The sequence below is a fragment of the Galendromus occidentalis genome, unplaced genomic scaffold, assembly GCF_000255335.2.
Source record: "Galendromus occidentalis unplaced genomic scaffold, Mocc_1.1 scf7180000077526, whole genome shotgun sequence".
In the NCBI taxonomy this organism is placed as follows: Eukaryota; Metazoa; Arthropoda; class Arachnida; order Mesostigmata; family Phytoseiidae; genus Galendromus; species Galendromus occidentalis.
Window position 1 is genome coordinate 1,013,229 of NW_003805514.1, and position 19,052 is coordinate 1,032,280.

Here is a 19,052-nt window from a genome sequence, read left to right on the forward strand (position 1 = left end):
TCCGACGACCATCGAAGTTACTCACGAGCCAAATCCATACCGGGACACATAAGAAACAAACCATTCGATGAAACAACGGTGAACGTTGAGAGCCGCGACAACATGCTTACTAGTCATCCATTCAGGCCACTCGGTTCGTACACGCTGAACCCACTTATGCTCCATGAGCGCCTTCCCTAGGGCACTCGCTACAGGATCTCTCAAATAGCATCATTAGTCCTGGTAAGCAGAAGTACGGGTCTGGTAGGGATAGTCGCAAGGTACTTCTTCAATTTTATCGGTCGCAGACTCATGGGTTGGTGGCTTGCTATAGAAGTGGAGTAATAGTAGAAGTACATAGTGGACGCCATAGTAGTTGGAGAGAACATACCTCATCATGAGAAATCTATGCATGTAGCATGAATAGTTTGAAGTATGAAAACACATCGTACTAAGATGTCTACTGATAGTCGGTCATTTGTTTCGCTCACGACTCTTGTTGGCTGGCTTTCTTCTCTTCTTTAGACACCAGGAGCGGAGGGCACACTCGATCTAAGTGAACTCAAGTTTACAGACGCCTCCGTCCCATGGTTATGGAGGCGATTTCATCGTCATCAGTAGGCCGTCAACAAGGGAACTTTATCCTTCAAAGATCTAATCCACCGAGTCTGATGCCTATACCGACCCGAATACCCGTCCTGGTGACTAGGACTGAACACAGAACACGGTCAGTTCCGTTGCAAAAGCATGCGATGTCGGTACGAAGTCTTCGAATCCGTGGTGCCTGACCTCAGGATCTGCGACTCCATCTCCCATAAGAGCGGCTCGAGTAGTTGAGCTCTGGATGACTCAGTCAGCTGACCTTCTGTTTCGAACGCGCTGACTTCTGAAGAAGGTGTCGAAGGCGCCGCGCCTTCGAATCCCCTCTGCTTTAGCCTACCCAAACCAGTTCTTTCAAGCAAAAAAAAACCTCAGAAAAATGAAAAAGACTCAGACTGAAACCGACAAAATCGGAACCTTTGAACAGAATCCCCCAATCTGTGACAAATGGAAAGAATCGGCCAATATTCTATTGCATCGTTTACGTGATCTTCATATCATATTCGCGGGCCACAAAACTGAGGCTCTCGATTCCGATGCTGCTTGAATTCTTCCTCAGGTTCCCGCAGTCCCATGTACAGTCGATGAAAATCAAGACTGTACATGAGGCTATTTTTTATCCGTCATCGATTCACTGTTCTCATTGGGCTCCGCCTTCCTCGTCACTTGCTCGGTTCGAAGTACTTGCCATGAGAGAACTAATCGTCATTCTTGCTTTTCTTCTGCCGTCTGGTGTCATCATATTTTTTCATTATTTATGATGTTGGTGTGATTCCTGTTGGGGAGACCCGTCGTCTGCTCCGGGATCGCTCGAGAATTACTCTTCATAGCGAAAGTCGTGGAGCCTCCTATTGGTAGCCTTCCGAAGGCTCAATTGTTCTGGATAATGCATGGGAACAATGTTCGTGGAACATTACAATATCATGCAAGCATATACGTGAGTTAATTGAGTCCTGACAATCCTTCGACGAGGGTGTTCTCCAAGAGTTTGTAAGCAACACCCAGTCAGATTGAACGGCTAGCTTGGAACTCCTAATGTTCGTCCTGTGGGTTGTATGGTTCTTCATGTTGTGTACGTTGGCAGCCCTCACTTGCATGAAAATCCGTAGCACAAAATTTACTGAAATCACTGAAACGCGATCCTGGACGATCGGTCACGAGACCTACATTGACCGATCGCAACGGCGGCAGAGGCAATCGCGTCACTCGTCGCCATTTGAAGGTCGAAAGAAATCGTTCCGGCCAATACATTAGGCTAACCGTAATTGTATCATATCCACTGTATCGAGCAACGATCATAAATATTCAACTATATCACATTTCACGGAGGGGTAGCTTGCAAAGAGTGCCGCACGATCTTGGTGAGTCAGTCCGGCAGTTGCGACACTAGCGGAGCCTGCGCTCTGATTCGAGAAGAGGTAAGGCAGGAACTGCGATGAGGCGGTCAGACCCCTCAGGGTGACCCCGCTGTTGGTACCGCTGTCGGCCTGTGATGTTCGGCCGGCTTCATGTTGCGCCGAGTCTTCTGCTTGCCCTTGGCGGAGAGCTCCGAGGCTTTTTGTCCTCCGACGAACCCGTGAGTCCATCCCAACGCATGTGCATTCCCCGCCGGGGCCGACTCCCCCAACACCTGGGGATAGAGAGAGGAAACTGACCCTGACGTTCAGTTCGGCCGACTTTCGTGCGATAAGGGTGCAATCGATCCAGCAGCAAGGCTGCCCACGCGGATTCCCAAGCCCTGCTGTATCGCTGAAGAAATTGCCATCTTGTGGGATCTTCATCGGAGAGGAGAAAAACTCCATCCGTATTCTTCCCTGCACCCGACCGCCGAGCAGCTGTCTCCAGGGAGCGCCATTAATTGCTTTCTCCACGGAAGTGAGCGTGCAACAGACGAGAAGAAGAACCCTACCGTTGAGACCGTAGTCGATAATATTGTTGATGGTCTTCGTTGGGCCAACATCTTCAGCTCCATAGCCGCGATTCCTGTGGTTCATCTGTGATGCGCACATCATACCGGTGCCAAAACAGCTCTGCAAAGATCACACGGCGTTAATGAGCGGAGGACGGAGAGCTTCCGTGATTGTGTCACGCTGGCGACACGACACCGGTCCAAAGCATGGATCGGCCCACCGGCCGCTCCGGCAGACACACGGACTGACAGACAGGCAGAAGGACTGACAATCAATCAGTCGGTCATTCTCAATCAGTTGCTGATGAATTGACGGGCTTGGCGAAGTGCTTACCGAGCTGTGCTTGACGTTATCAGGACTGTGGTGTCCCTCGTCGATACCGTCGTCGACCTCATCGGTCAATGAGGGCTGATAGCACACTTGCTGGGCTTGCATCATTTGCTGTACCTCTGAAATCAGCGACAGCGGCCGAAGAGTCTGCAGAACTTGAACACTTGCAGTACCCTCTCCGATTTCGCTTTCTACACCAACGTTGCCAACGTTTCCGCATGCGTTCACTGCGCCCTCTAGGATCGAGGTCGCCACAAGCAGACTGCCCTGAAGCGACGCCATCGAAAGCTTCCTGGAATCGAGGAATAAGACGGGCTTGAGTACGAGACGCTCGAGGAAAGAAACGTAGAGAATAGGTCCGCCCCCTTCCGCCTTTCTCCCGTGGAAGCATGAAGCATGGATCGCTATTCGCTCGGCCGGGTTACTCTAATTCTCGAGCGTCAAAAATCCAAACTCAAATCCTAAGAGCAGCATTCCCTGCTGGAAAAAGTTATGGCTTCGAATCGAGGCTCCGGATTTACGTCTATTCGCATCACGTCCTCGGGCTTCCTGAGGATCAAGTCAAGCAGCGTACGTCCAACAAGTTTTGACGCGGTTCAGGAACGGATTCGTACCTGCTGTCGGACTTGTGATGGTGGATCAGATTATCAGTATCCTCCGAAGTCGATATCACTGAGTCCTGGCGGTATGACCGGAGGGCTTGACATTCGTCGTGAAACTTGGGGTTGTACTCTGCAATTTTCGGAAACAATTGGTCTTATCGTCTGTCTTGGATCGGAGAATCTAGCGACAAAAAAATTGACGGGCCACTCCGGTACCCCTCTCGTTGGCCGTCGCATCGGTCCCCGACTTCGACCAAATGCTTCCACCGTCGAGTGCGTCCATCGTTCAGATAGGGAAAGCTCCGGTATTGCCGTTTTATCTCTGGCTCCTGATGCTGAAGCACAAACCAGGGCTCGAGTTGAAGCGAACGGAAGCCTTTATCACAGCAGCTGTCGCGGGTCGCCAAACAAGCTGCCAGTTATCCCAGTGGATTGCACGCTCGCTCTCTACCTTTCTCCCTTCGCTCGTTCGTTCGTTTGTTTATTTGTTTGCTTGGTGGCTGGCCGAGCTTCGCCCGTGTTTTTTCTGTGCATCCAACCTATAACCATCTATTCTTACCTTGCGTTGCCTTTTGTGACGTGGAGTTGCTCTGGGATTGCGAGGGTGAGGGTGAGCTCACTTCAGGAATTGTACTTATGGGTACTTTGCTCGCACCGCTGGATTCTTGGTGCTGGTTTGTTATCACGATTTGAACCGGATCTGGCTGATTGAGTTGGGCAACCAGCTGCTGGAGCTCTTTACTTTTCTGCAAAGGAATATTCGGACGATGGTAGAGCCGAGTACTCGATAGTCGAGCGACGGATTGACCCATGTCACCGGTCTCAGCCCGCTCAGGACCTGCCTTCCGTCAGCGTGCCTCCCTCATCGTTGAGCGGAAACCGATTGAGATCGTAAATGGAGCTCACCTCTTCGAGACGCGTCCTGCAACGGACGTTGTCATCTTGCAGCTGCTTGATCCGGTTGTTCGCGTTGCTATCTGAATCGGAATCTCTCCTCGATTTCTTTAACGGCTTCAGGGTGGCCCGAACGCGTTGCTCGCCGGCTGCGGGATTTCGGCGAAGTTCTACCAACTGGGGGAAGAGGTAGGCGGATATCACTACATTAGCTTCGCCTGCCTTTTTACTTTCTGCAGCAGCAGACTCAATGACGTTTGCTCGTTTACCAAGAAGAAGGTTATTCGGGTCTGCCCAGGCCGAGTTTCCTTCATTTCTCGCATGCAATAATTAGTTCTCGTCTGTTCCTATCCATAAAGCAAAGCAAGCCCAGCTATTCCAGGACAAACATCCTTCCCTCCTCTACTCGAGCCTAATAGGCCCTCAAGGAGAGGTCTGTGTGTCTGCTCGGCCTCAGCTGCTCGCCAACCAAGCAACTCGCTTGCGTGAGGCCCTATCGGGGTTGATGTTCCTTTGCCGCCGCCCCACTGCCATACTTGAGCCTTGTGGGAGTCTGCTTAACACATCTCTTTTGCTAGTTGCCATCGGTCCTTCCCCATCGTTGTTTCTCCCACTATTCCTCTTGCTTGTTCCTGCTGGAGGCATAGGCCTAGCTAATCCCAATGCTCGCTGTTGGCTTTTAATTTGGACGGAAATACTAGACAAATAGGAGCTCTACATCTCCCTCTCCACGGTGCGGCACCGCAAGTCTTCTGTGATGCTCTTATTCAACAGTCAGGCTGTCCCCACTCGTCGAAGCTCAACGAACAAATGCAGGCAATAGTTTTCCGATGGCCCCACAGGCACTCGCTCTCGAAGCAATTACTTCTCTATTTGACAACGACAGTGAGACTTACGCCCAGTCGGATGCCCTTCGAAAGGTTGTGGTTGCGTAAGGCGATGATATCTAACATGTAAGAATATACTGTGTGAGAGTCGCGGGCTCACCTTGGGGACGAACACTAGACAAAGAGTTGTCGTGGAGCAAAATATGATGAACACTGATATGATGATGAAGGCAGCGTCCTGGTGATCTCGCAGAACAAACGAAATGGCGGCTCCAATCGAGCACATGATCACCACGTTGTAGACACTCATGCCCACATACTGCGTTCCGGCGATCCCGAACGAGCCGTGACATGGCGGATGAACGCACGAATTGCCGGATGAGGGACGCACAAGTTGAGAGATAAAGGGAAGGAAGATGCGTTCCATTATTGCGTGTTCGGCTCATCGAACCGAGCGTTCGATGTCATCGAAAGCCTCCCTCGCTCAGGTATCTCGAAGATCAGTTTGATAGAACTCACAGGACGAACTCCGCAGACCACGGTAAGGAACCCATCAGGGAAGGAAACTACCCCATTCTCGTCAACTAGGCCTTAGAGTGATCATCTGACCCTTCACTCACTTTGGAATCGTTGAGGGCGGGGATCGAGACATGACGCGTCTCCCAGGCAAGGAAACAGCCGAAGATCATGAGTAGGCCTTTGTATCCGTAGACGATGCCCAGGAAAATAGTCATGTGCTCACTTTGGCAGTACTCCATCTCCGGTATGACCGCAATGTCGTCGTCTGACGTCTATGGCGTGGTAAGCTAGCATTAGATCAAAGTCTCCTCTCTCTGCTCCCAAGTAATCCGTTGAGGGTCTTCTACCTCAGAACTTGACTTGCTCTCCGAGGCCGCGGTTCGGCATTCGGAAAAATTCACTCTCAGTCAGGCGACTAGGTACTCACCACTGGATCTCCCCTTTTTACGTCCCTATAGAACGGATCTATGATTTGCCACGTTGTCAATATGATAATGTCCAGTAGCAGGAATACACCAACGACCATAAACAGTTTATAATCTTTGATCACCTGGAAGCGGCGACAGTGTCACTAGGAAGCTCACAAAACGACGTGGAGAGCCCTTCACTCCGCGATGAAAATTCAATCGGCGATAAGCTTCCCGATACGTGGCAAGGTGTCTGAGGGAAAGCTTCGATGTCCGTCCGCCTGTCAATCAAGCGAGGCGAACCGACAGCCCCCTGTCCGGCTGTTGTCATCGCTATCCGGACAGCAGCAGATCGCGTCGACTCGATCATTGCATTATTTATAGTGTTATCAATGGAACTCGGGCTAATTGAATCGACCTGCGAGCCGTTCTAATTGGTTTTGACGATTTTTCCCATCGTGATCCGAGACAGGCAGATCGCGGATCGGATGGCCGGGTGTACTCATTCTCTGCTCCTTTTTTATGCTTACTTTTTTGTTGAGCTTGATATTGGTGAAGATAGCGTGAACTCTCCATGTTTTGCTGAACATAGCACCGAAGGCCAAGGTGAATCCAGACATGAGCACCCAGGCCCGCGCCTGAAACCAGATGAGCGGTTATAGGCTCGTTCCCGCTGTAAGATCATTCTGACTCACTGCCACGGCCATCAACCCAGACACCATTCACCATGTAAGCCGCCATACACCCTCAGTCAGCGAGACCCTGCCATTACGCCCCGCTCACACATGGGCGCACAACACAATCCCTTACGTTCAGTGAGCGGAAATGCCTCTTGTCCTTCCGTCTCCGCTGCTTCCCCGAGGACCAGACCCCCAATTCCACCAACACCGCCACCACCATCATCATCTGCTGTGCCATAGTCTCCTCCCCTCCGCGCTGACCCAGTGACTGACCGTCGGGCCGACCGGCTGAGGAAGTGCTTGCGGAACCGAAGGAGACAGACGGGAATAGGGCAAAGGGAGACGAAACGCCTGACATTAGGGCAGAGCACTTCCGAAGCCAGCGAGGAAGCCGTTGGTGCTCTCGCGCATCCAAAAAGAGGCGGCTGCATCTTGACGGGATATGAAACGATCGAGAAGGATAAATCCATCACGGACGCACAAGTTCCACCTGGCGCTGCCGGACGGCGGTCGACAAGTTCTCTTCGCCGAGGTCGTCAGCTTGGATGGTATTAGTTCCGACCTTGAAGAGCCGCCGACGAGAAATCTCGCCGTTTCGGTCGACTTCATGCTCTCCTCTCGAACTCGTCGATTCAGAAGTAGGACTCCGGAAAAAACTACGATCACTCCACGGTCCGAGCGTCCCGCTCAACGCGGATTCCCGGAACGACGATGCTCTGCCAAAATCCCCCGGATGTCAGGATGTACTTACGGCACAGATGTAGGGGAAGTTCTCAACGGATGTGAATCCCGAGTCCATGCCGAGCAGGATAACCGAGGTGTATGTCAGCATACAGCCCACAATGATAAGGTTATTGAGGTAGGGACTGCTCATCTTGATGTAGCGTTGATTCCGGAAGCGGATGTTAATGGTAAGAAAGACAGTGGCCAGGACGATCCCCACGATGCAGGTGACACTGACGGCCGCGTACATTGTGGGATTCACTCGCGTCCTTTCAATGACTTCTTGAGACCGGTCTTTGGGTGGCGTTCTCCCATCTGTAATCGAAGCGGTCTCGCACATGAATCAAGGTTCGTCAAGCCGACGTGAAGCGCGACGAAGCCGAGACATTCAGAGCCCTCGGGAGCATCACCGCTCGGAGAATCACTCGGGTAGAAAACAATAATAATGATAATAATAATAATAATAATAATAATCGACCCTCTGCATTCATGAAACATCCCTGATGATCTTGTGATCCTGAAATTTTCTGAGATCGGGATAAAAGTCAAGTCACTCAGTTATTCATGAGTCCAAAGTAATCACCTCTCCAAATGATGCTATGTCCTTTATTGAGGTCGAGCCGGTCTTCCAAACAATCGTATTCTCCAATTTTCACCTCCCCGGATCCCTCTGCAACAAAGTTCCACGATTCGTTTATGGTCCGAACATGAATATTGAATCATCTCCAGCCAGGCAGACTCAGAGTTGAGACTAATGATCGACGGCGAGGATCCAAACTCACTTTGGAATTGTTTTATGAGCACTTGACCTTTCCGCTCGTTCTTGAAAAATCGCACTGGACCCTGCGAGAGAATGATCGCTCATTAGTTCCCGAATCTCGAGTCTGTGGGAACCTATGCCTTTGTCGCGTCCATCCGCCGCGAGCCGGTCAGTGGGCAGCAGCGGCGGCGACGGTGGCTGCGGCTAAATATTCATTCCCCATCCTGCCGACAGGCCCGCGAGATGAAATATCGGTGGAATCCAATACAGGTTGTCGATTACTCACCGTAACTCCAATGAAATCCGTTTCGTTGAGGGCCTCGCGGAATAGTTTCCCCCACGTGCTGTTCCGGTATTGGAAGTCGGTGACTTTTGTGAAACTTTTCGGTGTTTCCTGGGCTCGTAACTTATTGATGACGTTGTGCACTGCGAGTGCCAAGGTCCAGATACCGTCGTAAGCGTAGCCGTGGAAGCGGCTGTATTCCTTGTAACGCAGCTTGTTGTACTGTGCTTCGTACTCGCTCGGAGTCTGAAAGTGAGCATCGTGAATAAGTTCCGCCAAGCGGCAACATTTGCGTCGGTCCACTCGACCGCAAACTCCCCCTCTACCTCCCGAGCTTCACGAGGTTGCGGAAAACCGATTGAATATCCGCAGTGTTTACGCACAGGTGTGCATCGGGGAGCATGATTCGAAAGAGGATGCTTCGTCACCGCTTCACGGGGTCCGGGACACTCTCGCAGCGCAAGAGCAAAGCTCTCGCGCGAAGGCAGTGGCGTTCGCAGGATTGCTTTCGTAGGATCGCATTCGAGGAGGCGAGGATTCGAAATGGAGAAGTGCTGCTATGCATACTTCAACACTGCGAACGAGATACCCATCCAAGGGTTGGGAGCTCAGCTCTCGCAGCTTCCTGCAGACGTGTCTGCGTGAATGTGTTTATTACAGCCCTGCACCATCAGCACTATTCTCTGCATCGATTCCATCAAAAGATCATCACTAGACACTGGACCGAATCCAAGGAGGTCGATGGACTCTGAAAGTTTAGAGTGAGCACCGATCTCTCCAGCCGATAGACAGCTCGTATGAACTATGGACGTTTTTGAAAAGTTTCCCTTCGCTACCGCAGCGGTCGGAAGTGGCGGCAGGGAGCGAGCTGCTCCCCTGAATGAATAAATCGTGTAAGACGTGAGGAATCTAAAAATTTTCACGGGTCCCAGCTGACCGGTCGAGGATGACCATTTGACGTCGATATTGAGAGGCAACGGGGACAGATGTGCGAGCGCACGAGCGAGAGACAGGTCGCGGCGGATGCAGCGATAAATTAGAAAAGGAGCGTAATGATTCATCCTTCCATAAAGCACGACCACCTCATCGAGCCGTTCGCCGTGCCGGCTTGTCTGCCGACCGATCGGTCATCGCGGTGAAACATCGTCTCGCCTGGATGGTCGGCTACAGCCTTGAAGGTCTCGCTCGACGCTCCATCGCTGCGTCGATCGCCAGGCTACATGGACCGCAGCGATGAATGGCCTTCCGGTATCGGCCTCTTTTTCGCCTCATTCATCCCTATGAGTTTGTCGATAGCGAGAAGAGTCGGTCGCCCCCTCCCGCCTTTATCACTCGGTCGAAGCGGTCCTCCGCATCTCCTCAGGAATCCCTCGGTCCTTCTCCCTCAATAATCCGGCTGCTTGAAATCTTCCTCACAAGTCCGACCAACGGATATTTGGACTTGTCCGCTGCCGGCTCCCACCTGCCCAAGTATGTATGTTGTGCCCGCGTGGCGGGTCACTCGGTGGGCCAGTTGGCCGGCTCGCAGGGACAAGGGTTGACTACTCACCCAACCGGAGACGGTTATATTCTCGTTCGTACTGAGAGGAAGAAGATCGAGCCCGATGTAACCATGAATAGCCTCTTGCAACTCCTCTGGACTACAAGTTACATCGGATTGCTTGACCTCCCACCATTTTGGTCTGTACATGGCGGCGATGATCCACTGATACTTGCGGCCGAACATCTTCGAACGATACGCGGAGCAGAACACTTTGCGCGCCCACTCTTCGTCGAAGTTGCCCAGGATTATCCGAACATCGATGTCCTGAAGAACGGGAGGAGGGAACCAGAAAGGAAAACCTTTATTCGCCTCAAATCGAAGTGGGCATTTATGAGTTCCGCGGAATTATGTTTTTTCCTCAACCTTGTCAGCATCTACAGAAGTCGGGTTCCCTGGTAAATAATGTCGTATGCTTTTCAGTCTGATTCCCGAGACCAACGAAAAGACGCCCACTCAGAGAAGAAACATGAGCTATTCCCTCACTGAGTAAAGTCAACCAACCTACCTACCGACCAATCTACCACCCATCCACCAACCGAGGTAAGACGGCGATTCAAAGAACTCCGTCAGCCTCCTCTAACACTGGCTTTGCAATTTGCGTAATTTGATAACGTCGGGGTCTAATTAGAGAACGAAGGCGACAGCGACGGCGCGGCACCGCCAACTGGGACGCTGTGAAAACGGAGAACAGGAAGAAAGCTCCCTACTTCAAAAGCTGACCCAAAGAAACCCAAGGGAAGACCCTTCTTCTCGATTCCCCGAGGACGGAGAGCGAGAGGGAGAGACGAAGAACTCACTCGGAGTTTGCTGAGTTCGTCTGTGAGGTCATCGCCTTCACCGATGCCTCCTATCTCGTCGATTGTGATCTTCTCTTTATCGAGCTCGGTGTGGAGAGCGTTCTGTGGCTGGAAATAGAAGTTTGGGATTCAATTGCAATGTTCGACTTCCTGGGTATCCTCGTGGATGCCGATTTCCGAAATCACTCAAAGCTGGCAAAACTTCGGAGGCTTCCATGATGCCGGACCAGCGCACCCGACATTGTGTTTCTGCCCGAACAAGGCATATGCATCCTCTTGACGTGGAGCTTTGCACGTCGATCATCGCTCTGAAACGATTCGATAACCTACCAGAGAATGTCGCGGGTTTGTTTGGTACAACGACCCAACGCGGGTCCAGTTGAAGTGTTTGAGCAGGGAGACCATCGCGGGATTAAACGCAGCCTCGCTTGGCACTACTCGGAAAAAATTCGGGTAGTTTTCGTCCGAATACATTGGATGTGTGTCCGCATACGACAACTGGAATCAAACGAGAGAGGTGTATGAGTTAACACGTTGAAGTTCCCGAGCTTCGACAACCGAAAAATCGCAAGCTCCATAGATCGAGTTTGCTCATGAGCAGGGAAGATGAGCGTTGGACGGTCGTCCGTGCCTTACGATGCGAAAAGGACTCACCTGAACCAATTCGAAAAATTGAGAAGCCTTCGCGATTGGATCCGTGACAGCGTTGCAAGCCGCCCCGAAAAGTGCCAATTTCTTGGGATGACTGTGAACCATATCGAAAAAGGATTTCATGCCAACGGCAGGATCACACTGAAATGGGAAAGAAACTTGCCCTGAGATTATGTAGAAGGTCTTGACCCGGTTATGACCCCGATGGGGATCGATTATGATTTGCCTTTGGTCAAAATCATCGTCGACCGGCGTAGTGTCGGCTCGCTTGTCCTTCTCAACCGCATCTCTGTGTCTCTCGTCTTCTTCCCTGTTCGGGAGCTTCTCCGCTACCCGTGAGACGGAGCGGATGAAAAACTGAAAAAGAACTGTCTGAGTCTACTGCTGTAGTCTCAGAGAGTCTAAATCTTCACTTCTATCTCTGCTCTTCTCGTTCCTCTGTTTCTTCGGATCCGTCTGTCTTCCCCTTCTTTTCTTCTTTTTTCTCTCATATAGCGCTGTGAGGAAGTAACGCTTTCTTCACCTCCGCCGTTCCCCGACCCTCGCCCTGTCGTTCGCTTACCCGTCCATCCGCTTACAGCTGCAAAATCAGACCCAGCAGGCTCCATCACCGGTAAGGCCGCCACGTTTCGGGCCTCGCGAGAGCAGTGTGTGGAGCGAGTTCGCGAAAAAGAGCAGTCGACCGACCGGTCGGCCGGTCGACCGGACTAAGACGAACCCAGAGTCGTCTAACTTTTTGATTCTTCATCTCCCCCGGAGCCTACAGCGATTTCATATCCGGTGGCAGAGATAGTAGAACAACGGAGGGACTCTTGAAGCGCGGCAATGGCTATGGAGCTCAGGGAGCTCCCGAAGCAATGCGTGACGTGATGACTTTCCACCCGATGTTGATTCAATTACGTCGACCCTCGACCAAGTAAAACTCGATCGACATTGGCCGAATCATCAATGCGCGAGACACAATTGAGGCTTTTCTACGGGCGTCATTATTCTCGTCGGTATCCTTCGCCGCCGATTCGACCGCTTACGTATTGTCGATTGATCCACGACGCCACCAATATTTGCGTAAGAGTTACGCTTGACGAATGAGTTGCCTCTACTTGTGTGTGGGCATACTTAGGTGTGTTTACTGATCAAGAGGCGTGGCGATGATGGAACTATTGCACAAGAAACTTCTTGCGTAAGTCAAAGATTCGACCAGTCAGCGGTGATTCGAACTTCTTTACTTTCAGGTGAGCTCACGGTATCGCATCGCGCGAGGCTCTGGCGGGCTGGAATCGGCTTTGAGCAGAAGTGTGAGCAGAAATTCGGTGAGCATTCCGCGGTGGAGCCGCGCTCGGAAGAATTTTCCCAAACCTGACGAGAGCCCGGGGTTTATTCCGGGAACTTTCGTCACGCTTCGGAGGAGAGATAAGCGTTCCGACTCGAGAGATTTTCAAGGGAATATCTCAGCAGCGTTCGGCGGGCCACGCAAAGATCCTCTGAACTCCCGCGCTATCGGAATTCCGGCTCATTTGTCGGATGTGAGTCTTGCCTATCGGATGAATCGCTCCTTTATGAAGCGGGTAAACACGAGTCATCGATTTTCGAATCTGGCGGAGGAACTTCAGATCTGTGTTATCCACTCAGCCGATATATCCTGCGGCTCTCGCTCCTCGCCCGACGACCTCCTCAAGTCGACATTTCCACTAGTTCCTTTGAGGAGTTGAGCACTCGGAAGGATACTTTTGAGAATAGCCTTCTAGATGTCGCGGATCCAGCCCCGGAAGCACACGAACCGAGGAGATAGTCATCATGTCAACGGGCTGGACCATCGCATAGAATTCCAAGTCTCGGATCAAAGAAAAGGAAGGAGCGCCTTGTCTCTGTGAGTTGCGGCGACCACCGCTAATTCAATGATCGCGAGCACGCCCAGGTCCTTCGGAGGGTCTTCGTGCTGACTCGGCCTTCTGTCCTCTTCCTGTTGTCGCCAATCCCGCCTCGATCTCGACTGAGTCTCGCCCCGGAGCACCGAGATATATATTGAGATCCCTGAAGCATCCATACCCACACGAGCGACACCCTCACTAGCATCTGGAGCGAAGGAGCCCCGCGAGCAAAATTGCAAGGATTGAGGTACGACACACGAGTCACAATGAGCTCCGCTTAACACTGGACTCTAGTTACGATCTCCCACACTTTCCTGGCTCGATATCTGTGCGAGACCTATCCCAGCAGTCTCCTGTGCCGGCGCCCACCTCAAGGATCGGAGCAGCAAGGAGCTCGGAGGGAGCCTCCTTATTATGGTCAATTATCCTTATCTCCAACGGTTCGCGCTATCCTCTGCCTACAGCCCTTTCGGGAGTGCGTGATCGAGTCTCTGGAAACGGTCGGTCCGCGCTGATTTCACTTTTCATCTCTCTGCTCCGGGCGGACGTGATCGCCGCTGCCCGACAGCGAGAACACGGTGATCGAAGAGGGTTATCCAATAAAACGTATCCCGATTAATTTTCTCCGATTCTGAGTCTTCTCGAGAAAACCGATCCCAATAAGGCGGCGGAGGCGCGCGCAGCAGCTGTAGCATCCGAACGCTGGAAGGTTCCGCAGCTGCTCGCAGCAGTTCCCGGCATTCCTGGCTGAATGCGTTCGCACGCTGGTGGCCGAACTGGACGGAGTGCCAAGCCGACACGGGGTCCGAGAGGCCACAGTCTGGAGTTGACAGCGGCTCTCGACTAGCGAAAGAATCTCTTCTGCCTTCGTTCGGTCGCGATGACAGCGCTGCAAACGGAACGAACGCATTCGAAACTGTTCTATGCACCTCTCTATTCATTTCCCTCTGCCTTGCACCTTCTGTCTTGATCCTTCCGGTTGCGTCCGAGGCTGTCATCATCGTTCTTCCGCTTCATTCTCTCTTCCTTAAAGCTCCTCTTCCCTTTTTCCCCCTCTCGTTTCGTTTGTCATAGTCCCCAATTTTCGCTCTTCCCCGGGGCTTCACGACCTCCGGAGAACATCGGTCAAAGTCACCATGCTTGGAAAGGAGAGTGTCCATTCGAGTCAGAGGAATCACCGGGAAACCATCTAGCCTCAGAAATGGCGAATCCTTTCAACGATCCAACGCGAATCGCAGTTGGATGGCGACCCCTCCTCGGTCCCGAACTCTCATGGGATCAGACCGTTCGTGTCATTCACTATGCCATTCCGCCAGCACTTCCTGGTCGATGAAGCTCCGACAACGGAGGTATCGCTGAAGTTCAGATTGGAGAGCGCTCGAGCCGCAGCAAATGGGAGCATGTTACAGGGACTGAAGCACTGGCTCATTATGCATGCACCGGGAATACGTATAGGAACGCAATCAACAAACTGGATAACACCACCGCACGGGAGCTGTCCGTCCGCGTATGCAGCACGAGAATCAGCTGTAGCGGGGTCCGCTCGCAATAGAGGGCGCGGCTGGGAGAGCAAGAGCCACATTTTTAAGTCTCCGTCTTGCTTCCGCTCCCGAGGGCCGAATGGAGAAACCCTCTTCCCGCCATCCGCGCTCGATCGTGGTTCGGGGCTTCCGTTGGGCGACGCACGTCGACTCGATAGATCCGCGACAGATCCCGGTTCCAACTTTGATAAGCGGAAGCAGGGACATGAACAAGTATCCGTGAATCGGATCGCCGGCATCCGAGGAAGTGTCTATGACGATGCCTCAAGGACAGCGTAGAAAGAAGACGAAAGGCTTAGGCAGCGAGTCGCTCGACCGCCAGGGCAAATCTCCTCCCCCACCTTCTCCTGCGAGTGTCGTCGGGGCCGTCGCCTGGTTTTCGTGTACTCGCTCAAGGAGCTGCCTTTCCTAGGGAAGCAGCAAGCGCGCTGTTCTCCTTCCATTCGCCTTTTGTTCCTTGAGGAAGTGTCAGAGCCAGGTACTGTCAAGCTCGTTCTCGGCGGTCGGAGGAGCCAGCCACCGAGCCGGTGTTGAAGCGAGCGCGAGTGTGCCCTGACTAGGCATCCGCCGTGAGGAGACAACTTTCAATCACAGAACTGTCGCCGTGCCGAAAACTTGCAAAGCGGGAAATTGACAGCGCTCCATTGACGCAAATTTCGTTCAAAAGAAATTCGTCCATCGAAATCTTGCGGGAGCTTGCTGCCAGAGTCCAATAAGGAAGAGAATTGAAGTGTGGGGAGATTTTTGCCCTCTTATTTCTGATCTTCGACAACGTCCTTCCACTCCTCTGATAGCGGTCGCCTCTTTACCGCCAGTCCGTATCACGGGGAAGGTTGAAAATGTCTCTTAGCTCCTCACGGGTCTGACGTTTTCGTGGAATCTGATGTTCGTTGACTATACGAGTCTTGATTCCAGTCGGTTTGTCTTGCCGTGCATATTTCAACTGACTTGTCTCTCATTCGAGGGAGGGCAGGATCATGCTCGAGCCAGAGATCACTTCCGGACGGTCGCGTAAATAGCTTGGCGTGCTTCATTCTCGTCAGTCGTGTTGTCGGGTTCCTTGAAAACCCCAAGTCGGTTCACTGGCACGCTCGCTCGTCGTTGGCCGAGCCCCACGACTTTCAGACTGCAGCGAGGATCAGAGCACAACGACAGAGCTCGTGCCCTCCTTTGTTTTTCGTTTCTCGACATTCGTGCAAATGTCGCACAATTGCAGAACGACGATACCTTCGAATTTCCTGCCGTGCACCCGTGTCTGCATGGATGCTCTCTTCTCGCTTCCTTCTGACAGGGAACAAGGACGACGACGTCGACGACGAGACGCACCGATCCTTCGGAAGAGCGATGGAGGCGAGGTGAAGCGAATTCGAACACGGCTCATATTGCAACGATTTGCTGCTGCCGCTGCTGCAGCTGCTTTTGTTCAGCGGAAGGGAAGGCACGCACAGAGGCTCCCGAGACGGGTCACCTCCGACACGGTCCCGCATATCGAGTCGTCATATTCGCCGGAAGACGTTCGCGGATAGATTTCGAGAACTTTTTTTCGAGTAGTCCATTGATCAAGAACGAAAAGGGACAGGATTGCAGAGAATATTATTCCACAGGAAGATTCAAGCCCCCAACGGCGTGAGCGTGCAAGCGGGATGCTCACATGTGAGTCGCTCATAGAACTCGACCCACGCGACATCGCGATGCCAGCTCGTTCCGGCTTCTGCATGAGACTTTTTGTAGGAGAGAAAACGGCATCATGCGAGCTGCGGCCGAGAGGAGCTCAGTGAGGGCAATCACCAGCAAACTGCATATGTATGTATGTTTGTAGGTGGGTACACCCAAAAAGTGGACCTCCCATGCGTGTGTGCTCGGAACAGCTGTGCTTTCCTGCTTTGTTTCTTCATGTCGTCCTATGAGGTTGCATACCTCGTTCGTTTCCCCCTGTTAGCCGGCGGATATGTGTGGCAAGCTAAGCCCGTCGTCGCTTCCGGGGTCCCGGGGCGGCTATCGCACGTGAAAGGGATCTAGATTCGGCCGCACAGCCGTCGACCGTGCCACTATCTACATACGTACGCAGGAGATGGAAGAAAAGCACGGGCAACTTCGAGCGAGAGCAGAATGAGATCATTTTGGTTTCGTCTCCTGCTTGTCATTTTTCTGTCGTCTGACGGTGGTCGAGCCAGCCATTCGACTGACTCCCACCAGCCTCCCCAACCCTCATCCAGTCGGTCGTCGGTGGAAACGGCTCGGGAGCCTGCGTTCTCTGTTTTTATCCTCCGTCACCAGTCGTGCATGATGCGTCGGTCCTTCCTTCGGACTCGGTCGACTCAGTCGAGGGAATGTTGGAGTTGGCAGTGTTGGACGTATCGTGAGCTGGGCGGCCACCGACGCAGCCTCATCGCTATGCCGATGGAGCAACTCTGTGAGAGGGGACCGTTTTCTCTTGCTGTCCGAAGTCTGATTTGACAACGGCAGCAAGCCTCTGATCTGTCCACTGTTCATGGAAGTCCGGCATTTCTAGGAACGTGCGTCACGTCAGTGCAATAGAACGTGAGACCGCCTGCGGCAGTAGATTCGGATGCTTCCCCGCAGCATTCCCAAACGGACTGCGGCACAGACCTGGGATACAAATAGACGGTCATGCAGACAGGCCGACCGGTCGGACGCCCGCCCGCCAGGGACGCGGTTGTGTTTAAATAATGCACGAGCAATAATGCACGGGACTCCATCGAGCCTCGGTTACAGAAGAAAAATTCCTTCCGGCCGCGGGGGAATGACCGAGCTGTTGCGCTTCCCCCTCTGTCAAAACAATGTGATATTTACTGATGAGTATTCCGAGCGAATCCGGGACTCTCTTCGGGTCAAACGAATAATCCACCTCGAGTGGAATCCTTCGCCCCGCCGATCGAAAACGGCCCTCGCCAGTTTTCGCCGAAGGCACTGAGGAAATATTCAGGACGTAGGCGCGTAATCCTGAAGCATGACCCATTTGGATGAGGGAATAATACCGGTTTCTCAAGGAAAGCAGGGAGATGTCGTTAGCTCAAATAACGTGGTATCAACGCGCCATCAGGGCAGCAGCGAGGAAAAAATGGTGTCGGGGCTGTTAAGAGAACCTTGACCCCATCGCTCGGCTCCCGTTCTCAGCTGGTGAATCTGGGAATCGGAGAACCCCGGCGGCGCGATTGGGGGAAACTCCGGACGTTGAGGAAGTCGCTCCGTATGATCCGGAATCTATGGCCTCGTAGGGCCGCATGACGGTCCCGCATCCAGTCTGCTTATCGAGTTGGTCCACGCATAATCGCATCGCGTTCGCGCATCTACTGCGAAATGGATCGCCGTCATCGGCATTAACTGCATCCGGCTCGTTGCCTTCCCGGCAGTGAAACTCCCGGGGACGGAGGTCAGAGAACGTAAAGCCAAGCGGGACTCGGTCGGTCGGTCGATCGCTGGCTGGCTTCGGTCCGTTGCTTGGCTAGTTTTTAGCTTGACGTCTGTCCTATTTCCCGTCCAAAACCAGGAAAGGCTATCGGCTGGCCGACCGTCACATCGAAGAAGCAGCAGCGACGTATAACGCTGGGCGCTCCGCATGGTCGACCCTTGAGGTAGACGACTCGCGGTCGATGTTGCGTCGGACAGACACGGGATGAAATTGTAGTTCCTCAGATCCTCCGTTCCCTCCATTCGTACCGCGTTCCGGAGACCCGCGTCTCCCCCGGCTGCGATTCGTGTCGAACGCCTCCATGAGGACTCGAGGAGACGCTCCACTCTTCCAGCGGAGTCCAAATCGAGTGTCTGAGACGATAGACGTCACATCGAAGGGAGGGGAAACGGAAAGTCGCACGAAAAGCGACCTCCCTAAGAATCGTTGTTGTTGCCGTCGCGTCGTCGAAAATTTGTCCCGCCGAGACTGTCGACAGATCTTCCACGCCGCGAAGGAACTAGCTGATGTCAGTGACCCTGTCGTCTACCGCCGCGCTGGTTTCCACGACGCGCGAGCTGAAGTAGCGCTCGGGTCCAACAGTTCTTCTTGTCGGGATTTTTTTGTTCTACTGTATGCTCCTCGGTAATTTCGTTTTCTTCCAGAAAGGACATACAGGCGAACAAACCCACCGAGCCGTCAACCAACGAACAATCGGATTGACTG

At 52.8% G+C, this 19,052-nt stretch overlaps 1 protein-coding gene across 1 annotated transcript in view; it reads right to left on the minus strand.

Moving 5' to 3' along the window:
- Positions 1-1,874: 1,874 nt before the first annotated feature.
- The window catches only part of LOC100902520 (gamma-aminobutyric acid type B receptor subunit 2-like), a 53,148-nt gene continuing 35,970 nt past the window's right edge, over positions 1,875-19,052 (minus strand). Inside the window, exons 2-19 of the mRNA XM_029112748.1 lie at positions 11,509-11,646; positions 11,185-11,352; positions 10,855-10,962; positions 10,064-10,321; positions 8,518-8,760; positions 8,254-8,314; positions 8,055-8,141; positions 7,500-7,786; positions 6,599-6,706; positions 6,089-6,211; positions 5,763-5,933; positions 5,303-5,461; positions 4,328-4,492; positions 3,981-4,167; positions 3,434-3,551; positions 2,823-3,111; positions 2,468-2,609; positions 1,875-2,197 (exon numbers count right to left, since the gene is read on the minus strand). Coding sequence (XP_028968581.1) covers positions 1,875-2,197; positions 2,468-2,609; positions 2,823-3,111; positions 3,434-3,551; positions 3,981-4,167; positions 4,328-4,492; positions 5,303-5,461; positions 5,763-5,933; positions 6,089-6,211; positions 6,599-6,706; positions 7,500-7,786; positions 8,055-8,141; positions 8,254-8,314; positions 8,518-8,760; positions 10,064-10,321; positions 10,855-10,962; positions 11,185-11,352; positions 11,509-11,628 — 3,117 coding nt within the window. The 5' untranslated portion in view covers positions 11,629-11,646. The remainder of the gene's footprint in view (positions 2,198-2,467; positions 2,610-2,822; positions 3,112-3,433; positions 3,552-3,980; positions 4,168-4,327; positions 4,493-5,302; positions 5,462-5,762; positions 5,934-6,088; positions 6,212-6,598; positions 6,707-7,499; positions 7,787-8,054; positions 8,142-8,253; positions 8,315-8,517; positions 8,761-10,063; positions 10,322-10,854; positions 10,963-11,184; positions 11,353-11,508; positions 11,647-19,052) is intronic.